Here is a 20,550-nt window from a genome sequence, read left to right as displayed (position 1 = left end):
GGAAGGTAGATGAGAAAGGTATTTTTCCAGTCCTATAATTCTAAAAACCAGGAACATCATATGAAACTCAGTTTCCAACCATTCAGGACAGATAGCACAAAGTACTTCTTTGCATAGTATATAGTTAACTTATAGACTTTCTATCACAAGATGTGGTGATGGCCTCAGATGGGATGAAACAAATATTTGGAGGATGTAAATGACTATTAATGATGATTGCTGCAGGCCACCTCCAAGATCAAAGACATCATACCTCTGAATATCAGTTACTGGAAAACAATTGTAGGGGAGGGCTCTGCTTGTTTGGGCTTTCCATAGGCACCTGTAAGGTTATTGTGGGAATAGAATGAAAGACTAGATAGGCCTTGGTTCTGATTGAGAGGGCTTTTGTTATGTTCTTCATGTGGATGTATTAGGAGAAGTCAGCATCTTTTGTTTTACCTTGGGGCCAGGCACTACTTCTGTTGCAGAAACATTAACGTCATGATCCTTTTTTTCTTTTTGTATGAGTGTTAACCCTGTTAACATCAACAACACAACTCATCTTTATATCTGTTCTGCACTTCTTACAGTTTTGTATGTATTACTTTAAATTGCATAATATCATAGTGTCCTTAAGCAATATATGCCTATAATTTCCTGCCAAAAGATGCTTCATCCAACTGGAAATTTAAACCATATCTTCTGTGCAATGTCAACTTATATTTCCAGAGTCTCAGTACCAGTGAGGGTGTGAGTAAAGAGATGCATCACCTGCAGCGCATGTTTTTGCAGAACTGTTGGGAGATTCCTACCTATGGCGCTGCTTTTTTCACAGGCCAAGTATTCACAAAAGCAAGTTCAAGCAATCATAAAGTCATTCGAGTATATGTAGGCGTAAATGTCAAAGGATTACATCTTCTCAATATGGAAACAAAAGTATGTTTGCAGGCCTTATTTCTCCTTTAAGTATTCAGCATTATCTGTGGCCATAAGGTCGTCTATACATGCAGCACATTAAGCACATTACATATACTTTAAGATGGTCCTCCCAGACCTGCTCCCACCTCAACTGCATTTTAGCTGCCCTAAGTTTGGACTAAAAGTTACTAAGGGTCAGTTTGCACATAATGGTAACCCAGGTTGTGTTTTAAGCTCTAGGTTACTGCAGGGGAGCCAGTATGCTAGTTCACGCAGCTTGATCACTCCCACTTGGACCTCCTCCCAGAGGGAGTGGCTAAATTACCTATGGATACTCTGTCCCTGAGTTCAGGGAAACAATCCCTGAATTGTTTAGCATGGCATTCAACCAAGACTTGTTTCTCCTCTGGATGGATGGGTGTGATGTGTGAATGCGTATGAATACACATGTATGTGTGCGAGAGCAAACAGAGGAGTGGCCTTGCTCATTTTAACTTTTACCCATTTCTCTTTTTGTAGAGTGGGACACCCACCTCTGGCATATAGCCCCAGTCATGGTCCCTCTTATCCAGCAGAGCAGATCTGCTGTCTAAGGAGCAGGTCAGCTGGTGGAGGGGGATCTGCTGGGTGGGGCATAGCCCAGGAGAAATCAGTTTATTCCAGCAAAGCAAGCACTCCAACTCATGCTTATTCCCTTGAGCCACAAAGGAATTTGAGATTGCACTTTTGTGACAATGTTGGGATTATTTCACTAATTCATTTGGTCATTTTATATTACAGGCTTTGCTCATAAGTTTAAAATATGGTTGCTTTATCTGGCAGTTGGGAGATGGAGATACCTGCTTTCAAATACATAGTTTGGAAAACAAAATGAGCTTCATAGTCCATACCAAGCAGGTAAGGCAGTTACTGAATACTTTTTCCCAATTGTGTGTGTGTGAGCATGCACACACACACACACACACACTGAACATGCAGTTTTTACAGCAGATGGCAGTTGCTGTATAGGTCTCAGAGAAAAAAACAGGTAAGGTAATACTGTTGCATTGGCTAACATTTTTTATATTAATTATACATTTTGTATTAATATAAGAATACTTGAGAGCCTGAAAGGGCAGAAGAACAGGTAATGTTGTTCTTGGTTTGAATACTGGTTCCGCATTTTGAATCATTTAGGTAAACTTAAGTCTACACATATATGTTCGTTTTATGCTAATTATAAAGCCACCCTGGGACACTCTTAGACCAAAGGGCACGGCAGCAATATTTAAATAAATAAATGATCAAATTATCAAATCTTCAAAATTTGCAAGATTTTGAAATGTAAAGATACTAAACTTTAAAATTCCAGTAAGATCCTGTATCATTCAGGATCAGACCACAACTTTATCATTTATGCTTCTAAATTGTTTGACATTGACTGGGAAAGTACTTTGATGTTGCTGATAGTGACACCTGTGTTCATTTGTTGGAGTTGAAGGGAATCCAGGGAGAAAGGCCAGCATAAGGCGGTAAATGGCACAAGCTTCTCTTACCACAGTTTTCTTAAGAGCTTTTCCCCCATTCAGTCAATGGGTGTATGCAGAGACCCTCAATACCTGAGCAAGTTGGAGATCTTGAAAGGTATTTGGTGGATTATAATGATGAACAAGGATGAAATGGCAAGGAAGAGGAGGATTATATAATCTTCCTTGGACTGTTTGTAATTTTTTTTAAAAAGTGCGATGTAAAACTATTAATAAAATACAGATAAAAAGTTCCATTCAAAATATTTAATCTGAGGGCAACAATCCCCCCCCCCCAGCTATATCATGCCAGCATGATCATGCTGCTTGGTGACTGATACTGGTCTTTTGAAAATAAAAAGCCAGCCCATTTTGATTCCCCTAGAGCAAGCCAGAAGGGAGAAATTGAACTAGCTAACTGGAAATTATTTACTTACTTACTTTCTTACTTATTTAAAATTTATATGCTGCCCGCTATTCCATGTGGATTCTCTAGGTGGCTTACAATAGAATCAATATTACAAATACTAAAAGCCACAATGACAATAAAACCAATTATATATAAAACCCATAACAACATAGCCCCTAAACATTATATCAGGCAAGCAGGACAACAGGATGTCACAAAAGGTAAAGGTGAATTGCTGAAGAAAAACCATTTCATGCTGCCATTCCCGTGGATATGCATCTTTAATACTAACAGTTGGTTATCTCCAACTGGAAATGTTGTCATCTATTCTTGTCCTACAAGATGAATTAGACCAAGTTTGTTTTTTTAAAACTCCTCACTTCGGGTAATAGTAGATATTAAATGTTGATGTTTTGCCATGTTAAATATTAAATTCAGATGAGCCTCTGCTATCTCTTCTAAATAGGATAATAGACAAACATTAAATTTAGGTATGTGGGATTCAGTCAAAATAGTTCTTAATACAAGGTGAGTTTAGAAAAGCAGTAATCAAAATTCTTGTATCTTATTACGGATGTTGGCCACTTTGGGTTTGGCTCTCAGTTGGTGGTCCCAGACTAATCGATTTTTTTCCATGGCCCAACAACCCTTCATGTTCCCCACCTTTAGCCTGGGATGTTGTATGCTGGGATACAGTGAAAGGGGGAAATTGCCAATAATCAGGCAGATACAGCTGGTCCAAACAAGGCATTGTTCTCATGTCTAACCAATCTGGAGCCATTCCCATTGCATGCTATCTCCCAGGTTTTTGCAAAATTTCTGCTGACCCTCAGGAGAGGCTTTTTTGGGTACCGGAAGTGAAGTACGCTGACTTCTGCTAAGGTATTATTGGATACAACATGTAACATCCCTGCTATTTAGAAAGTCTTAATTTGTTTTTGTGTTTTTTTTTCTGTTTGCAGGCAGGTCTTGTCATAAAACTGCTGATAAAGTTAAGCAGCCAGTTGGTGCCTAATGAAAGAAGTGACTGAAATAAATGACAAATGGTTATGCAGTTAATTGTATTTGTGTGTGTGCAAGTTTTGCATGTCTATGAATTGTACAGGATTAAATATGTTGCCTAATGTACTTAGTTAAAGCACTCTGTTGCATATTTGTAAAATACAGCCAGGTATTTTGATACAACTTTTGTGTTTTCTATTTGAAAAGTCATGAAATTATATTTCATGTAGAAAGAGTATATATGTACTCAACTGCACAAGTATTAAAAAAGAAGGCCACGATTGCACTCATAGGTACCCTGCTGGAACATACATCAAAATGAACATGCATATGTGTTCCATATAAATTATAAAGATCTTGCCCCTAGGCTACTCCACAAAAGCTTACTGCTTTATTACAACCATATTCCAATGCATGCAGTGCATGAGAATTGTTGCGGTCCAGTACAGATAGAAAATATGTAGTGGAACTTTCAAAGCAGTAACATTTTAGGGGCCATCCTAGGACTAAGTGTCATAGCTTAACTAGGTAATCACATGTTAAACTGTCTAGCTGACATGCATCTACCAAGGCCTCTCCCGTTGCAGAACTATGTAATCTCCAAATAGTACCTCTTGAAGATTTTAAAAAAGAGGAAGACAACTTGTTAGATGCTCAAAATACCACATGGAACAGGTCAGTAAGAGCCATCCTGATTGCAGTTTGAATTATAAACCTTTTTATTTGCCTGATACTTTAAGTGTTGACAGTGTTTTAAAGATGGGTTTTATTTGTTGTCTCTTGATGGTTGATGCTGTGCTTTTATTGTATGACTGTTTTGGGACTCAGTGAAGGATGGTATAGAAAAGCTTTTAATAATAAATTTTAGTGTACTTGGTATATTGCTTTTGCACATATTGGCTTTTATACATATACATACAGATCTGTTTCTAATTTATTATGTTTATGAAGGGCAGTGCTTTTTAAAATATTTGTATAAAGTCTGTTTTTAAATAAAAAGCATATCTTAACTGATTTTATGGGATTTAGTAAACATTTATTCCTATACTTGTTTTTAAATTTTTACTGTTAAAAGTACAGAAAGGAACAGAAACATAAATAATAATGCCAAACACAAACATAACATATATTCATAACCTGCAAATTCCCCCAAACCCCCAAATTTCTATCTTTCTGTTAATTAGTACTTTGTTGAAGTTTGCAGAAAAGATTATTATAGTTCTCTAAACCATCATTTTTCAATATATTTTGAATGAATTATAAATCATCAACAAGAGTTTAGCAAGCTTATATTAATTAAACTGCATATAATAGAATGTCCATTTCTTCAATCAGCCTTCTGTTTATGTTCTTAGAAAGCAATGACTGGCTATCACCTTTGTAAGTGCCCACAAAGTCATTCCCCACATCTTAGCTATACTTAGTTAAGAAGCACCTACTCAACCTGCAGTCAAGTTTGAAAAGAAAAAAAACCAGTTCTGTTTATCACAGAACTGCATATTATTACAAAAGAATCAGATCTACAAGGAACACCTGCCTAATAGCAAGGCTTGCATTTATGTATATCCAACTGAATGAGGAACTGTGAATCAAACAGACAGACATGGTTACCCTCTCTCACCCAACACAACTGCCATGACTATAAATATATATTTCTTTCAAAGGTGTACTCCTCTGCCCCCCCCCATAGGGTTGTCTACTGGACCATAGGTGATCCTGAAGCTAGGGCCACCTTGCTGCCAGCACAGAAGGACTGTGCACTGGCTGCCTCTTTAAGGACACATCTGGGCCTCAGAGGATGAAATGGGGCTGCCAGTGGGAGGGCAGGAGGCTGGGACTGTTGTCTTGTGCTGATTCTTGTCTGTGCCCCAGCCTCCATCCCTCCAACTCCCTAGCACTAAATCTAGGTGTCGTAAAATGGCCATCTCATTCTGCATTCTGGAAGCATGTAACTCTTTCAGTTAGGAGGCTTAGGTGTGTTTGCTCAGAACACAATGGATTGTACCCAAAGAATGCTAAAATTCTACAATCTGACTCCATGCTGACCAAACAATTTAGCAGCATTTTAACTTTTTCAAAAAAAATGTATCACACTTAAAATCTGGTTATTCCATGCACTCTGTGGAATACTTTATAATGAAGCTAAATATATACATGCAATCCCTATAAATAAAGAATAGTTTATTATTCAAAAATATCATGCAGAAAGGAAGTTTAATACTGAACCTTTTGATATACACATCCTTTATTGTTGTCTTGTTCTAATTCTATTGCAAATGGTCTAAAATGCTACTGTTTTTACCTAATACCAAAATACCAGCTTTTCTAAACTCTTTATTTTATTTTATTTTATTTTATTTTATTTAGCAGACTTATATGCCACCCCATTTGCCTAAGCCTCAGGGCGGCTTACAAATAAGTAAATATCACTAATACAATAATACAGTAAAATACAGTTGGGGACATCCTGGCCAAAGTTGTTAAAATCAATAAATAAAGAAATTAGGAGAGTAAGTACCCGGAGGAGGGCTTTCTCTGCGGTGGCGCCCAACCTATGGAATTCACTCCCCAAAGAGGTCCGCCTGGCACCGTCGTTACTGGTTTTTCGGCGCCAGGTAAAGACCTTTTTATTTAAACATCATTTCAATTGTTAAAACATATGATCTGGCCTGGGCAACTTCTTCTTCCTTCTCTTTCTCCTCCTATATTTTTATTTTATACTGATAATTTTAATTTTGTATTTGTAAATCAATGTATTTTTTGTATTGTTATATTTAATGGTAATTTATTATGTACTATTGTATTTCAATGTATTTTATCATGTTGTAAGCCGCCCCGAGGTTTCGGCAAGGGGCGGCATAGAAAAGCTATAATAATAATAATAATAATAATAATAATAATAATAATAATAATAATAATTAAAATTACATTTAAATAAAAAGGCTCTTGGCCTGGTGCCGAAAAGCAAATAACGATGGCACCAGGCGGACTTCTCTGGGGAGCGCATTCTATAGGTTGGGTGCCACCGGAGAGAAAGCCCTCCTCCAGATGCTCACCCTCCTAATGTCCTTCACAGAGGGCTCCCGAAGGGCCTCTGCTGCCGATCTCAAGGGGCGGGAGGGCACGTATGGACGTAAGCACTCCTTTAAGTAACCAGGACCCAAGCCATTAAGGGCTTTATAGGTGATAACCAACACCTTGAATTGGGCCCGGACTACAATGGGGAGCCAGTGAAGCTGACAGAGGACTGGAGTTATGTGAGCACAATGCCCAGTCCCCACCAGCAACCTGGCAGCTCTATTTTGACAAAATGGACCCCCACGGAACTCCATGGCATAACTGCCATGGTGCAGAGCCATAGTCCCCCAACACCACCTTCTGGAATTGGCCATTGAGATAGGAGCAGAACCACTGCAAAGCAGTGCCTCCAACCCCCAGTCCCACTAGCCTATCCAGAAGGATACTATGGTCGATGGTATCGAAAGCCGCTGAGAGGTCAAGGAGGACCAACAGGGACACACTCCCCCTGTCTCTCTCCCTGCACAGGTCATCGTATAGGGCGGCCAAGGCAGATTCAGTGCCATACCCGGGTCTGAAGCCGGACTGAAATGGGTCCAGATAATCAGTTTCATCCAAGAGTGCTTGGAGTTGTCCCACCACCTTGCCCAAGAATGGGATGTTGGCCACTGGTCTATAATTGGTGGCCATCTCTGGATCCAGGGATGCCTTCTTTAGGACTGGTCGGACTACCGCCTCCTTTAAAGGGGCAGGTACCTGGCCATCCCTCAGAGAGGCGTTGACAACCTCCAGGATCCAAGTCCCTATCCCGTGCTTGGCGTTGTTCAGTAGTCAAGATGGGCAAGGGTCTAATAGGCAGGTGGTGGGACGTACTTGTCCAAGCACCTTGTCCACATCTTGCATTGGATTATCAGCTTAGCATTAGAAAACCAGGAAATTACAGAATGTATAAATAGGTGTCATGGTTGATGTTCATCTTAATTACAATTATGTTATTTTTGCCAACATTTGCCAAAGGCTTTTCAATAATGGTAGGGTTGTGGGCTTTGATTTGTTTGTTTTTAGATTGATATGCCATTAGAACACTGCTTTCTTTTTAGACTTTCTATTTATTTATTTAAAACATTTGTATGCCACCGAATTGTGCCACAGCACCTCTGAATGGCTCACTATGACGACATAATGTAAAAGAAATAAGTTTAACCGTGAACTAGAATGGTCTTTATATTATGAGAGGCCTACTTCAGATTTTTACTGAGCCATGGATTCACAGTGGCATTTTATATGGCGGTCCTCATGTAGAAATGCTATTCTTGGTTAACTTAATATCCATTAAGGATGGGTTATATCTGCACTGAGCAGATCTTGATTAAGGCAGTTTCCCCAGCTATGCAGGTGAGGTGACTCATAGGCCTTGTATAGTATCAAGAGCAGAATTTAGTACACCAAGCTAAATCAGTTTCACTGCTGTGTTCAGATTATAAAATCTTGGATTAATAAACTGAGATATAAATGGAAAACAAAGTCAGGGAGCTGCAGTTAACCATAGTTTCCCATTATATCTGAATCAAGAAAGTATATTTATTTGCTTCCAAACAAGTGAGGAGATGTAGCCATGGGAGAAAGAAGTGACTGCATGCAAATGCACAAAGCTCAATCATGTCTTGACTTATACCAAGTTCTGATTGCCCCAAAATGAGCAATTTTTCTTTGGGATCTTATCCAAGGATAACAAGCCATGGTAAGCGTTATCTCTTCATTAGGTTCATAGCGATGTACAAAACAATAGGTATAACTTTCATTGGTTCAATCATGCAATCATTGACACATAACCAGGCCTGAGAAAAACCCTCTTTTCCAGAAATCAGCATGGGTGCATCCTTGAAATGTAGCTGACACTAACCAGGCTAAAGTCCAGAGAAAGCTAGTTGGCACTTGGCAGATAATGGCAGCTCAAAGAAAGGGCAATTCACACCAGCCCACCCCATCATCCTCCTTTTCTGTGTAATAGCACCTCATCCTTCCCCCGCCCCTCCAAGTATCTTCTTTGGTATGCAAGTAGGAAATATCTGCCATTGTAACTTTTTTACTTCTGTAACCTATTGGAAAGTGTTAACTGTGTTAATGATCAAGGTATACAAGGACCAATTCAGGACGGCTTCAGGTGTGTCATCTGGAATGATTTGTTGGTAGCTGGAGAATAAATCCTTTAAAATAAAACCTTCCCCTGCTGTGTATTTTGGGCATATGCATGCCAGGACACAGGCCATTTGGTTAACAATAGCTTTAAAAACAGATAAAATGACCCAGCTCATGAGACTGTTACAAGATTGTGGGTGATACTACTCTTAGAACAAGCTATGGGTTGTCAGGCTGTCTTGTTGCCCTCAAACAAGTCACCCTGTGGAAAACAGTCAGCATTCACATAATAGCACAACACACTGTGCCTTGCCTCTTTATGATGGGCTGTTGTGTCATGAGAATCCAGTTACAGTGGTACCTTGGCTCATGAACTTAATCCATTCCAGGACTCAAGTCGTGACCCAAATTGGTCGTGAGCCAAGTTAAATTTCCCCATAAGGTTCAGTGTAAATAAGGTTAATCCGTTCTGTAACCATTTTTTAAATCAGAAAAATGTGAAGCAAAGTGACAACAACAAAGATTGCAGCCATCTCCCCAACACCACACCTAGCACAAGCGCGGCCATCTCCCTGTCCTCCCAGCACAACCGAGATGGCGCCCATCATGCCTGCAGGCGCCCATCATCCCGGCACACACCCATCATCCTGGCATGCTGGGGTGTGGGAGGGAGAGACGGGTGTGATTGTGGGCACACTGGGGGAGGAAGAGACAGGCACAAACGGCACACTGGGGGAGGAAGAGATGGGTGTGATCTCGGCCATCTCCCCTCCACCCCCAGCATGGCCATCTTTTCCCATCTTGCCTGCAGCAGCCCGCCTCTGATCACACGTGCCTTCCCTACCCAAACAGAACTGTGCTTGTGGCCATCTCCTCACTTGGGGGCGGGGGGAGATGGCTGCGAACTTGGTTGCCACCCAAAGTGGTGTTTGTGACCCAAGTCAAAATTTTTCAGAAATTTTTGTTGGTGATCCAATTTGTTTGTGAACCAAGGCGTTTGTGAGCCGAGGTACCACTGTACTATGTACTCAAAAGGAGGTAATGTTTTATTTATTTATTTGTTTGTTTAGGGAACTTCTATGCCGCCCCATTTGCCAAAGCCTCGGGGTGGCTCACAATCATAAATAAATAACATAAAACAATATAACAGTATAAATTAAGTCGCCCTGGCCAAAGAATAAAATAAATAAATAATATTAACAATTAAAATAATGTTTGAATAAAAAGCTCACAAAGCAAAACAATATGCAGATAATACATGGCAAAACAATAATCATCTCAGGTAAGCTTACAGGCTATATGATATATTCTAACTAGGTGCTATACCTCAGCAAAATTGAGCTTCCATAGTTAATTGTCAGTGACTGGAGAGAAAAAGGCCAATCAGGATTATGCTGGAATGGAATTCTGACTTGAAATGCAGTGGCAGTTGGAAAATCTGTGAGGTGAGATGAATGGAAAGGCTTTATATATCCTGGCATTTAAAAGAGAGGTCCTTCAACAAAGACTTCTTTAAGGAAACTAGAAGTGAGCAGTGCCATAGTCTTTATTGATGACACCAAATTACTTAGGGTAGTTAAAACAAAAAGGGATTGTAAGAAGTTCTTTACTCAGAGAATGGGCCTCAAAATGGCAAATGCGGTTCAATGCATGCAAGTGTAAAAAAATGGGGCAAAAACAAACAAATTCCAACTTCAAGTATAAACTGATGGGATCTGAGCTAGTGGTGACTTACCAAAGAAGAAATTTCGGGGTTGCGACGGACAGTTCAATGAAACTGAACCCAGTGTGCAGTTGCTTTGAAAAAAGCAAATTCCACGTTACGCATAATTAGGAAAGGAACTGAAAATAAAACTGGCCAATATAGTTAGTGCCATTGCACAAATCTATACTGTGACTGCACTTAGAATTATGTGTGCAATCTTGGCTGCCTCACCTAAGCAAAGATATTGTAGAACTGGAAAAAAGGGCAGCGAACGGCAGCAAAACTGATGAAGGATCTGGAGCAAATCCTCAATAAGGAAAGGTTATAACATCAGTGATTTTTTAGCTCAGAGGAAAAGCAAGGGGTAATGCAATGGAGGTGTACAAAATTTTGCATGGTTTGAAGAAAGTGGTTAAGTAGACTTTTTTTCTTCCTCTCTCGTAATACTAGAACTTGGGGTCATCCCAAGAAGCTAGTTGGTGAAACATTCATAATCGATAAAAGGAAGTACTTCTTCACAAAGCACAAAATTAAACTATGGACTCCTGTTATATGAGATGTAATGATGGCCACTGATTTGGAGGGATTTAAAAAGGGATACATTAATGGAGGAGAAGGGTATCAATGGCTACCCTCCTGATGGGCATTATGTGACCTCTAGTATCCAAGGCAGTAAGTCCATGTAAACCAGTTGCCAAAGAACATGGGTGGGAGGATGCCGTTGCACTTATGTCCTGCTTGGTAGGTTCCTGTGGGCAGCCAGTCACTATGCAAGCAGAGTGCTGGACTAGATGGATTCTTGGTCTGATCCAGCGGATTATGTCATTATGCCACCCTATTCCCATGTACCTGGGATTATGATCCACAGAGCTCAGCTGAATTTCAGAGGAGGCTAGTAGTTCCCGAGTCAGTGCAGTGCCTTATTCATTGTAGCTTTTTCTGAACTTTACAGGAACTATCTTTAGTGCGTAACTGGGGGGGAGGGGGAGCACACACACACACACACGTGTGTGTTTGTATGTGATGGTGAGGGATTCTGAACCATGGATACCAGGGCCCCATTTATTTCTGGGAAGACATGCATATGATTGTTCTCTAAGGCTGCAATCCTATAATATTTATCTGAGTTTAAATTTCCTTAATAATTATGTTCATGCTGTTTGTTTCTGTACGGAGGTTGTTGATTTTTCTTTGTTTTTGATAAAAGGTTGGAATGAACACAGGGTTGAAATTTTATTTTTGAAAGAATGTCTCATGAAGAAGAAAAGGAACAGGACCTCAACATAAATTCAGAGGGAGTTAATGAAATTACTCTCAACATTTCTGAAAATGGCAGAACGCAGTCACTTGAAAAACCTGATGCAATTGGAAATTCATCAGATTTGCTACCTGAAGGAAATCAGAATGAAACCGAAGCTAGTTGGAATGCTAACAGAATTCAGAAAGTATCCTCAGAAGTTTCTGAGACAGATTCAAAGCCAAATACATTATTATCACAATCAATTTCTGAAACTGAAGCTATTTCATCAACAAGCAATTTGTCTGAGGAAAAGTCAAGTGAATTCCAGGAGAGTTTAACAGAAGAATTGATAGAAGGCCATTCTAAAAACATTGAAAGAGAATCAGGAAACTATAGTATTAAAAATGTATCAATTTTGATGTCTGACATAAAGGATACCGAACTTGTAGCTTATCTCTATGCTGAAGGTTTAAGTGAAATCCCACCAGACTTTCTTGAAGGGCAAGCTAGAAAAAGCCTATTACATTCTATAGAGAGTGCTACTGTAGCTCAAAAAGGATCTGTAGAAATTATGTCAGAAATGATGCTTGATGAATATACAGTACAATTAAACTCTAAAGGACTGGTTGAAATTCCTACAGGGATTTTTGACGTCAAAATGTTACATTATTTGTACTTAGACGATAATGAGATCAAAACCATCCCAAGAGAGATAAGTTTGTTGAAAAATCTGGAAGTATTATCCATAGATGGAAATCAGTTAACCTCATTACCTCTTGAAATTTCTCTTCTTAAAAACCTTAGAACTTTAAACCTCAGTCATAACCAAATTTCATGGCTACCCAGTGAATTTTCAAATCTTTCAAGCCTGAAATGTCTTTTGATCAGTTATAACAACATTGAAAATTTTCCTTCTGCATTGGAAAGCCTTAAGAAATTGGAAATTTTAGATCTCAGTGGAAATAGAGTAACTCTGCCAGAGACTTTAACAGCCATGAAAAATTTAAATATGCTCTACTTAAATGCCAATAAGATGACAATATTTCCAAAGATTCTGTGTTATCTTCCAAATCTAATTAAACTAAGTTTGTCAGAAAATCAAATCCAGAGTTTACCAAAGGAAATTAAAGAACTCAAAACATTAAAAGAACTTTTGCTAACTAACAACAAACTCTTATTTTTGCCTGTACAGCTCTTTCAATTGATACATATAGAAAAACTGAGACTGAATGGTAACCAGCTAGAAAGTCTATCAGATAAAGTAGAGAACTTGCAAATGCTTCGGGATCTCAATCTTGCCAAAAATGTAATCAGAGACATTACAGATAATCTTTGCCACTGTACCACGCTGGAATGTCTTAATCTTAATGATAACCAAATAAAAACTCTTCCCCCCAATCTGTACAAACTAAAGTATTTAAAGGAACTCTACTTAAGCAGAAATCAACTGATCATGTTAGATGAACAAATAGCATACATGAAAGAACTCACAATTTTAGAGCTATCAGGGAATGCTTTAATGTATATCCCTGTCGAAATCAAAAGTTGTACTGAACTCCTTAAAATTGATTTAAGTTACAACAAGCTGTCCTTATTTCCAGTTGGACTGTGTGCACTGGTTGCTCTTCAACACCTAAATCTTTGTGGGAATTATATTTCAGAAATAACTACTGAAATTTCATTTATTGAAAAACTGCAGCATCTAAATTTCAGTAAGAACAAATTGCCTTCATTTTCTATATACTTGTGCACTCTTTCCAGATTAAGGTATTTAGACCTAAGCCACAATGAAATAAGCAGAATTCCAACAAATATAGAAAAGATGAAGTCTCTTCGAGTTCTGCTGTTACAGCATAACAAGTTTATTTTGTTTCCCACAGAGTTATGTATGCTAAATAAACTTAAGGTACTTGATCTTTCTCAAAATAAGATACAACTCATTCCTTCAGATATTAAAGACCTGCAAGAACTAAAAGACTTTAATTTGTCCAATAATCAGTTTGCATCTTTTCCAACTGAAATATGCCAGCTTTCATCACTGCAGAAGTTAACATTATGCCAGAAAAACGGATTAAAGGTAAAACATTAGCAAAAATATAAAAAACTAAGAATCCATGGCTTTGCATTTATGATTTTAATTTTTTAACATTTCAGTTCTGACCTGTTTACATTTACATTGATCAAAACACAAGAACAGCCTAACCCACCTCACATAATGGTTCCAAGGATGTATTTATTTATTACATGTATTACATGTTCTACCTGCCCAATAGGTGGAACTATTGGAGGTAAAGAGGTTCATGTATGCCACCCTGGGCTTCTTGGAGGAAAAGGTGCGATATAAATATAACAAATGAATGCATTTAAAATAAAGCGGGTAGCAGTGAAATCCTATATAGGTCTACTCAGAATTAATCTCCATTGAGTTCAGTTGGTATAGGAAAGCAGTCTAAAATTCAGTTTCACAATGTGTACATTGTAAGGGTGGGCAGAAGTTTGATCAGGATCACCTTGTAGATCTTTGGGTGATTTGCAGTAGATCAGAAAGGGTTTCTGGTTTTCAGTCGTTCATCAATAACTACCATAAAAGGCATTGCCACTATTCAAAATTAGATTGCTGAAATTAAGAATATCTGACAAGGAAACTAGGATGGAGGGTTGAATGAGAGGACTGTATACACATTTCTGGTATGGAGAACAACACCTAGGTTATGCATCTTCTCAGAAACTTCTTTTTTCTTCATTCAAAGAGTCTGTCCCCCTGAGCCAGTGACTGAATATTCAGAAAACAGAATAACCTACACTTAAGGGTTGTGTGTTGATTGAGTAGTGGATTTCCATTGAACCATGGGGTTGTTAAAATTTGGGTTATCCTATTAACTCAGCTGGGATAATAAATCATGGTCAATAATACACAGTTCACAACCCATCAACATTAATTCTCTTTATGGGTTGTTTATTGTCAATAAACCATGCTTCTGTATCTCATCCGGGCTCAAACAACCCACTCTTCAACAACCACCCATGGTTCAACAACAACCTACCTTCAACCCATACTCAATCCTTATTGTGTTCTCTGATCCCAGTCTCTCTTTTGCACTTGGATCTCATTTATGGACCTTTTAAGTCTAGCATAAAATACAGTAAAACTTGCAAGCATGCAGCCTGTCCATCTATTCTCTAATGCACACCCAAATCTCCAACAAGTAAAGCCTACCCCATTCTTTTCAAACATTGAAGAAGAGTTGGTAGAAGCCCTGGTATGAATAGCTAGGATTAAGGCTGAGATACAGAGGCTCAACATCTAGAATATTTTTATTTATATAGAATGTATAATTCATGATTATATGATTATAATTGATGATTCAGACATGCTACATTAATTCAGATAGTTACCAATGTTAGAGTGTAGCAGTCTGGTGGCCATATACTCAGAAGCAGGAGAAATGCTGTGGATAACTATTTTGGGGCTCAAGTCTTCCTTGGAGTTCTGCTACTCCTGATATAACTTCTGATACACTCTTTTTCCCAATTCTCTGTACAAAGTGGTCAAACATACCATTTGACTTTCCTCCTGGGTTCATCTTGTATCTTGGAACTTTCTCTTTCTGATGCTAAAGGACATTACAGAAACTTTGACCATCATTTCAGCAGCTGGCAACATTCCTGAATTACACGGCCCTTATCTCAGGTTTTAGACCTATCTTTGGAAGTAACTTTTCCAGTGTTTCTCCACAAACACAACTAATTGCACATATTCTGTTGTTTGCATTCCACAGTTAGTTTTGTATGAACAATTGCCTATCTTTTCCCCCTCAGGTTTTGGTTTGGTAATGTTCTTCCATTCAAACGTTAGGAACCCTTTCACCCAAAAAGAGGGCCATTACATGATTGTGTGCATGACAAATGTACTATGCTGGCACATTACCAGATATCGCAGCACCATGACACACACACCAGTGGAACTCCCTCAATGCACCAACACAATAGATAGAACAGCTAAAGTGGTGGCATCATGAGAGGGATGTGGGTGGCATAGGAGAGGAACACACACCATGATTTCTCTTCAGTCCATGTGGGCCATGCCCACATTGCTCATCCAGCCCCAGACATTGACTTCAATATGAGCAGAAAATTGCTACAGGCTAGGTCAGACATGTATTATTTTGATATTATATAAATAACCCTCCTTCATAATATAATTTTCAATGTAGTACAGTACAAAACAAGTCACAACAGCAATTCTTGTTAAGCATGAGAGTGTTCTGAAGGTGGTTTGGCTAAGCACATTCTCCACTCTTTTTTTATATCTATTTTTTTAATACTCTTTTTTAATACTTTTGTTAAAGTCTGGCTTTGACAAAATAAACAGCAGCACAAAATAGATGGGTGCACGCCATGGGAAATAATGCCTTTCTTGACCCACTTTCAGTTTTCTTCAACAGACTGTTTCTGTTGCAAGCTTTGGCTGGAAGAATTCAGGAAAACACTTGTATAAGAAATATGTCTCCCACCCTGATGGGATGACAGAGTGTTGAGAGCAATGAAATATGGAGGCCAGGGTTAGGGTTAGAATCAAACTGCAATCTTTTATAGAAGTACAACTGTATCACATGAGGCACTATGCCCCATATTTATTTGCTGATCCTGATGATTCTACTGTAGCCCATTCTTGGGTAGAACTTGGTTTAGGTATTTACCTGATATGCTACAGCTGTAGAACTCACTGGGGACAAGTCTTGACATACATAGTTCATATGTATAAATGTGTGATTTGATAACTATGTCATCCTTTTTATCCTTAGTTAAAGTTACTTCCAGAAGAGATATCAAAGCTGATAGCCCTTAAAGAGCTTGATGTATCTCATAATGAATTACAAGAAATGCCAGAAGGTATAGGAGAAATAAAAGACTTGGTCACTTTAATAGCTAATAACAATTGCTTAACAAAGCTTCCCTTAAGTTTTTCATCACTCCAAAATTTACAGCATTTGAATCTGAAAGGTAGGCATTTAAATGTTTAATGTTTAGGAATATTCAAGTATAAAAACCAATAACTGCCTGAATCCAATTTCAGAATAACCTGTGAAAAAATAAGTTTCTACAGTTAGGCCTGAAGGTAGCATGCTGAGTGTGTTACATATTTAGACTCATGTTATCAGTCTACCTGGAAAAGCTATTTGAGTACAACAGCAAGAATGAAACCTTCTGGGATCCTTCTTTTCCCTGCATTAGAGCAAATGAGCCCAGAGATTATGGGAATAGATGACTGGGAATACTGGGAGTTGTATTTTCTCTATCTATACATGTATAGGATTGCACCATAAGCAAAGGAGAAAGGTTAGACAAACATGCTGAAAGAGAAAGAATCTATCTACCTCGAATGCAGTCTTTTTAATGGGATGGGATTTGAAGCTTGCTTCAGGTTATTCATAAGTTTTCCCTTGACTGCCTCCTAAAAAGACACTTGTTTCACAAAGGTTCCTGATTACCTTATAAGAAGAGTATTCAGTTGCTTATTTGTAGCCAGAAATGTGCCAAATCAACAGAATACAAATATATTCCTTTGCATTTAATTTGCCAGAAAATAAAATTGCCTGTTTGCCTAGTGATATCCAACTTCTTCTGGAACTGAAAGATATAAATTTTGATGGCAACACATTGATTCGACCTCCAGCAGAAGTGTGTAAAGGAAAACAACTACTCCCCATAACACACTACTTAGAAAGTGCTGACAGAAGAGATGGTAAGTGTAGGGGAAATTTCTCACACTAACAATAGCTACCCTAAAATATTGATATTCTAGGAATTTTAAAAATGTAATTATTGTCTGGTTCACAAGTAAGAAGAAGCCACCACAGGCAAACCCTAGAAACAGCTTGTATGTATTGTGGGTGGCTTGTCACCCCAACAACTCACTCTCACTGGAGTCATATGTAACAACAAGATGCAGCACGCTGGCAGTGGCTCATTCAAAATGGTAGCTGACATGGAGATGAAAAGCTCCACAGTGGCTTCCTGTTATGTGCAAACCAAGTCTATGTGTTCATGCCGCTTGTGCAAACCAAGTCTATGTGTTCATGCCAAGTCTATGTGTTCATGTCCTGGAGCACCTAGCTTTGGAAGCCCCTGCTCAGCCTGGTTCTGGAACATGTCTATATTAATGAGATCCTGAGAGCGGCAGCAGAAGCCCTCCTCCGGGAACCCTCTGTGAAAGATATTAGGAGACAGAGTACCCAGAGGACAGCCTTCTCTGTGGTGGCGCCCCGTCTATGGAATACGCTCCCCAGAGAGATCCACCTGGCACCATCGTTATATGTTTTTCGGCGCCAGGTTAAGACCTTTTTATTTAAACAATATTTTAATAAGTTTTATTATTGAATTTTATCATCATATAATTGAATTAAATGCAAGCATTTAATTGCAGCCAGAGTGGGTCGTTAATTAATTTATGTTATGTTAGGTATTTGTATTTGTGTAAGCTGTCCTGAGGCTCTTGCAAAGGATGGCATACAAATATCTTAAACAAACAAACAAATAAATAATGGCAAAAGGAGAAGGAGATGGAAGAGGATGAGGTGGCTAGATGGAGTCACTGAGGCAGTGGGTATGAGCTTGCATGGACTCTGAGGGATGGTGGCAAACAGAAGAGCCTGGAGGAATGTTGTCCATGGGGTTGTGATGGGTCGGGTACGACTTTGTGACTAAGAACAACAAGGGTCTGGGGTAATCGTGCCCTCTCTGAAGGCTTGTCCTGTTCAGTTTCAGTCTGAAAATAATGTTAAGAACACTTAGAATAGTGTTGCTGCACTGAAAAGTTGATACTCAATTTATTATTACCTTAATCACTTTATATCAGCCCCACCAGGGCTGCTCCATCTCTTCTGTCATGCAAGGGGAAGCAGAATCTGCCACTGTTGCATACTGCTGCTGCATTGGCCACCACCTATGTTGTCCTGAACTCCTACCACCCCAGATTGCTATCTGTATTGCTCATTACCCCTTGCCTACTTGAATTGCCCATCATCCTCTAACCCATCTATTGCTCATGTCCACATTCCCCATCATCCCCCACCCATTTTGGTTTTCACCATCCCTGCTCCACTGCTTGAGGGACGGGATTCACCCTGCCTCCTGGGAAGGTCAGTTTGGTGAACAGCAGACTGAACAGGAAGGCACATAGGTCACTGGCCACTGTTTTCTGCACTATGCCAATAGGTAGTGTAATTTTATTCGATTTATAATAATTTCCAAGTGTGCCTCTCTGGAAATAAGCAAGCATATGCAAATTGCTGTCTTCTTTCTTATGTGTTTCCTCTTTTCTGCCACCAGAGGTGTCTATTCTGGGTCTGGATCACTTTTCCTCTCATTCTCACTGATTAGCTGTCAAACCTCCCACTCCAAACTTCTTGCCCAATGCTTTCTTGGGCTTTCTGTGGGAGACCTTGTTTGTTGCTTGGTCTTTTTAAACTCCTTCTTAATCTTTATTATTCCTTCACTCCCTCATATTCTAGGGCAGGCAGAAACATATGGGATGGGTTGAAATTTATAGGGTTAAATGCCTTCCTTTGGAAAATATACCATATATTAATCTGTACCACTTGTCCAATGACTGTAAAAGTTGCAAGGAAAAGGATCCCTTGAAAAAGACAGCTGAAAAAGGAGGTAAGAAAAGTGAACCTCAAGACAAGCGGAGAATCTGGAAAAAAGGTACTCTCAACATTCTTTCCCGCCACCTGCAATTTGTGGTGGTGCTCAGGCCACTTTCAAAATAGCAAATATGCCTGCAGGACCCCAAAGCCTGCCTACCTCTGATCTATAACATAAACTTTGGCCCCATATAAAAGGTTTTTCTAGGCAACCACCAAAATCTTGCAGCAGAATGCCGATAATATGGCAGACCACTATAAAAGGTGTGATATTAGCAACTTCTATATACCTGGATATATTGTCTTTATTCTCTCCAGCCATTAAAGGATAAAATGAACACGTCTGCCAATTTATAAAGCAGAAAATCTTAAACTTGTGTTCCAAGCTTGAATACTTTGATGTATGAGATTGCTTTTCTGTAACTTTTGCAATGTGCTTTTCCTAGAAAAAATTTTGGAAAAAGTATTGAAAACAATAGCCAGCAATGTTCCTTTTGAGCATTTTGAATTTTTTTGTCAAAAACTTCAACTTAACAGTGCCGTAATCAAATCTATGGAAAATAACAGGTTAGTGATATGTTGTATTTTTCTCTCTCAGAAAACTTTGTTAGATTTATTCAGTTTTTTTCAAAAGTTTTGCAGTTTGGTCGGTACTTTACCAAGCAGTTTTATCAATTTGTAGGAAGTCAATCATCTTTTCTGTATTTTTGTTTTCCTGCTTGTTTACTTTAGGGCCCTTTTGTTAGAAGAAAAGGTTACCCAGGCTTTGAACTACTGGAAAACTGAAAACCAAGAACTATCTCCAGAGGCCATGACAGACCAGTTGATTCGAGTACTGACCATGTCAGGCCTGTATTATCTGACCAACAAAGTGAAATCTGTAAAACTCTATTCAAAACTTGTCAAGTTCTGAAAAGGACATAACCTGTATTTTCAATTCCATTCTGGGGTACATTAAGATAAATAAAGTCAGCTTATCAGAA

At 38.9% G+C, this 20,550-nt stretch overlaps 2 protein-coding genes across 4 annotated transcripts in view; both read left to right on the top strand.

Moving 5' to 3' along the window:
• KRIT1 (KRIT1 ankyrin repeat containing) overlaps positions 1–6,193 on the top strand; it is a 23,411-nt gene extending 17,218 nt beyond the window's left edge. For 2 of the 3 annotated variants that reach the window (XM_044425138.1, XM_044425137.1), the window contains exons 15-17: positions 712–918; positions 1,681–1,797; positions 3,777–6,193. In XM_044425138.1, the coding sequence (XP_044281073.1) occupies positions 712–918; positions 1,681–1,797; positions 3,777–3,845 (393 nt within the window). In that variant the 3' untranslated portion in view covers positions 3,846–6,193. Of the gene's footprint in view, positions 1–711; positions 919–1,680; positions 1,798–3,776 lie in introns of those variants that run through there. The other variant, XM_044425139.1, reaches the window with a different exon arrangement.
• LRRD1 (leucine rich repeats and death domain containing 1) lies at positions 4,432–20,550 on the top strand. The gene is made up of 6 exons (XM_044425141.1): positions 4,432–4,491; positions 11,886–13,995; positions 16,724–16,922; positions 17,503–17,664; positions 20,014–20,134; positions 20,300–20,550. The coding sequence occupies exons 2-6, from the start codon at positions 11,926–11,928 to the stop codon at positions 20,478–20,480; spliced, it is 2,733 nt and encodes a 910-aa protein (XP_044281076.1). The 5' UTR covers positions 4,432–4,491; positions 11,886–11,925; the 3' UTR covers positions 20,481–20,550.

The sequence above is a fragment of the Varanus komodoensis genome, unplaced genomic scaffold, assembly GCF_004798865.1.
Source record: "Varanus komodoensis strain SLA01 unplaced genomic scaffold, ASM479886v1 scaffold15, whole genome shotgun sequence".
Classification (NCBI taxonomy): domain Eukaryota; kingdom Metazoa; phylum Chordata; class Lepidosauria; order Squamata; family Varanidae; genus Varanus; species Varanus komodoensis.
This window is presented reverse-complemented; position numbering and strand designations above follow the sequence as displayed.

What these genes read in the sequence shown, in the direction of transcription:
- LRRD1 (XM_044425141.1), top strand. Translation starts at nt 11,926, where the DNA reads ATGTCTCATGAAGAAGAAAAGGAACAGGACCTCAACATAAATTCAGAG. An exon ending in AAGTGCTGACAGAAGAGATG is followed by an intron (nt 17,665 to 20,013) that starts GTAAGTGTAGGG and finishes TGCTTTTCCTAG; the next exon opens with AAAAAATTTTGGAAAAAGTA. An exon ending in AAATCTATGGAAAATAACAG is followed by an intron (nt 20,135 to 20,299) that starts GTTAGTGATATG and finishes TGTTTACTTTAG; the next exon opens with GGCCCTTTTGTTAGAAGAAA.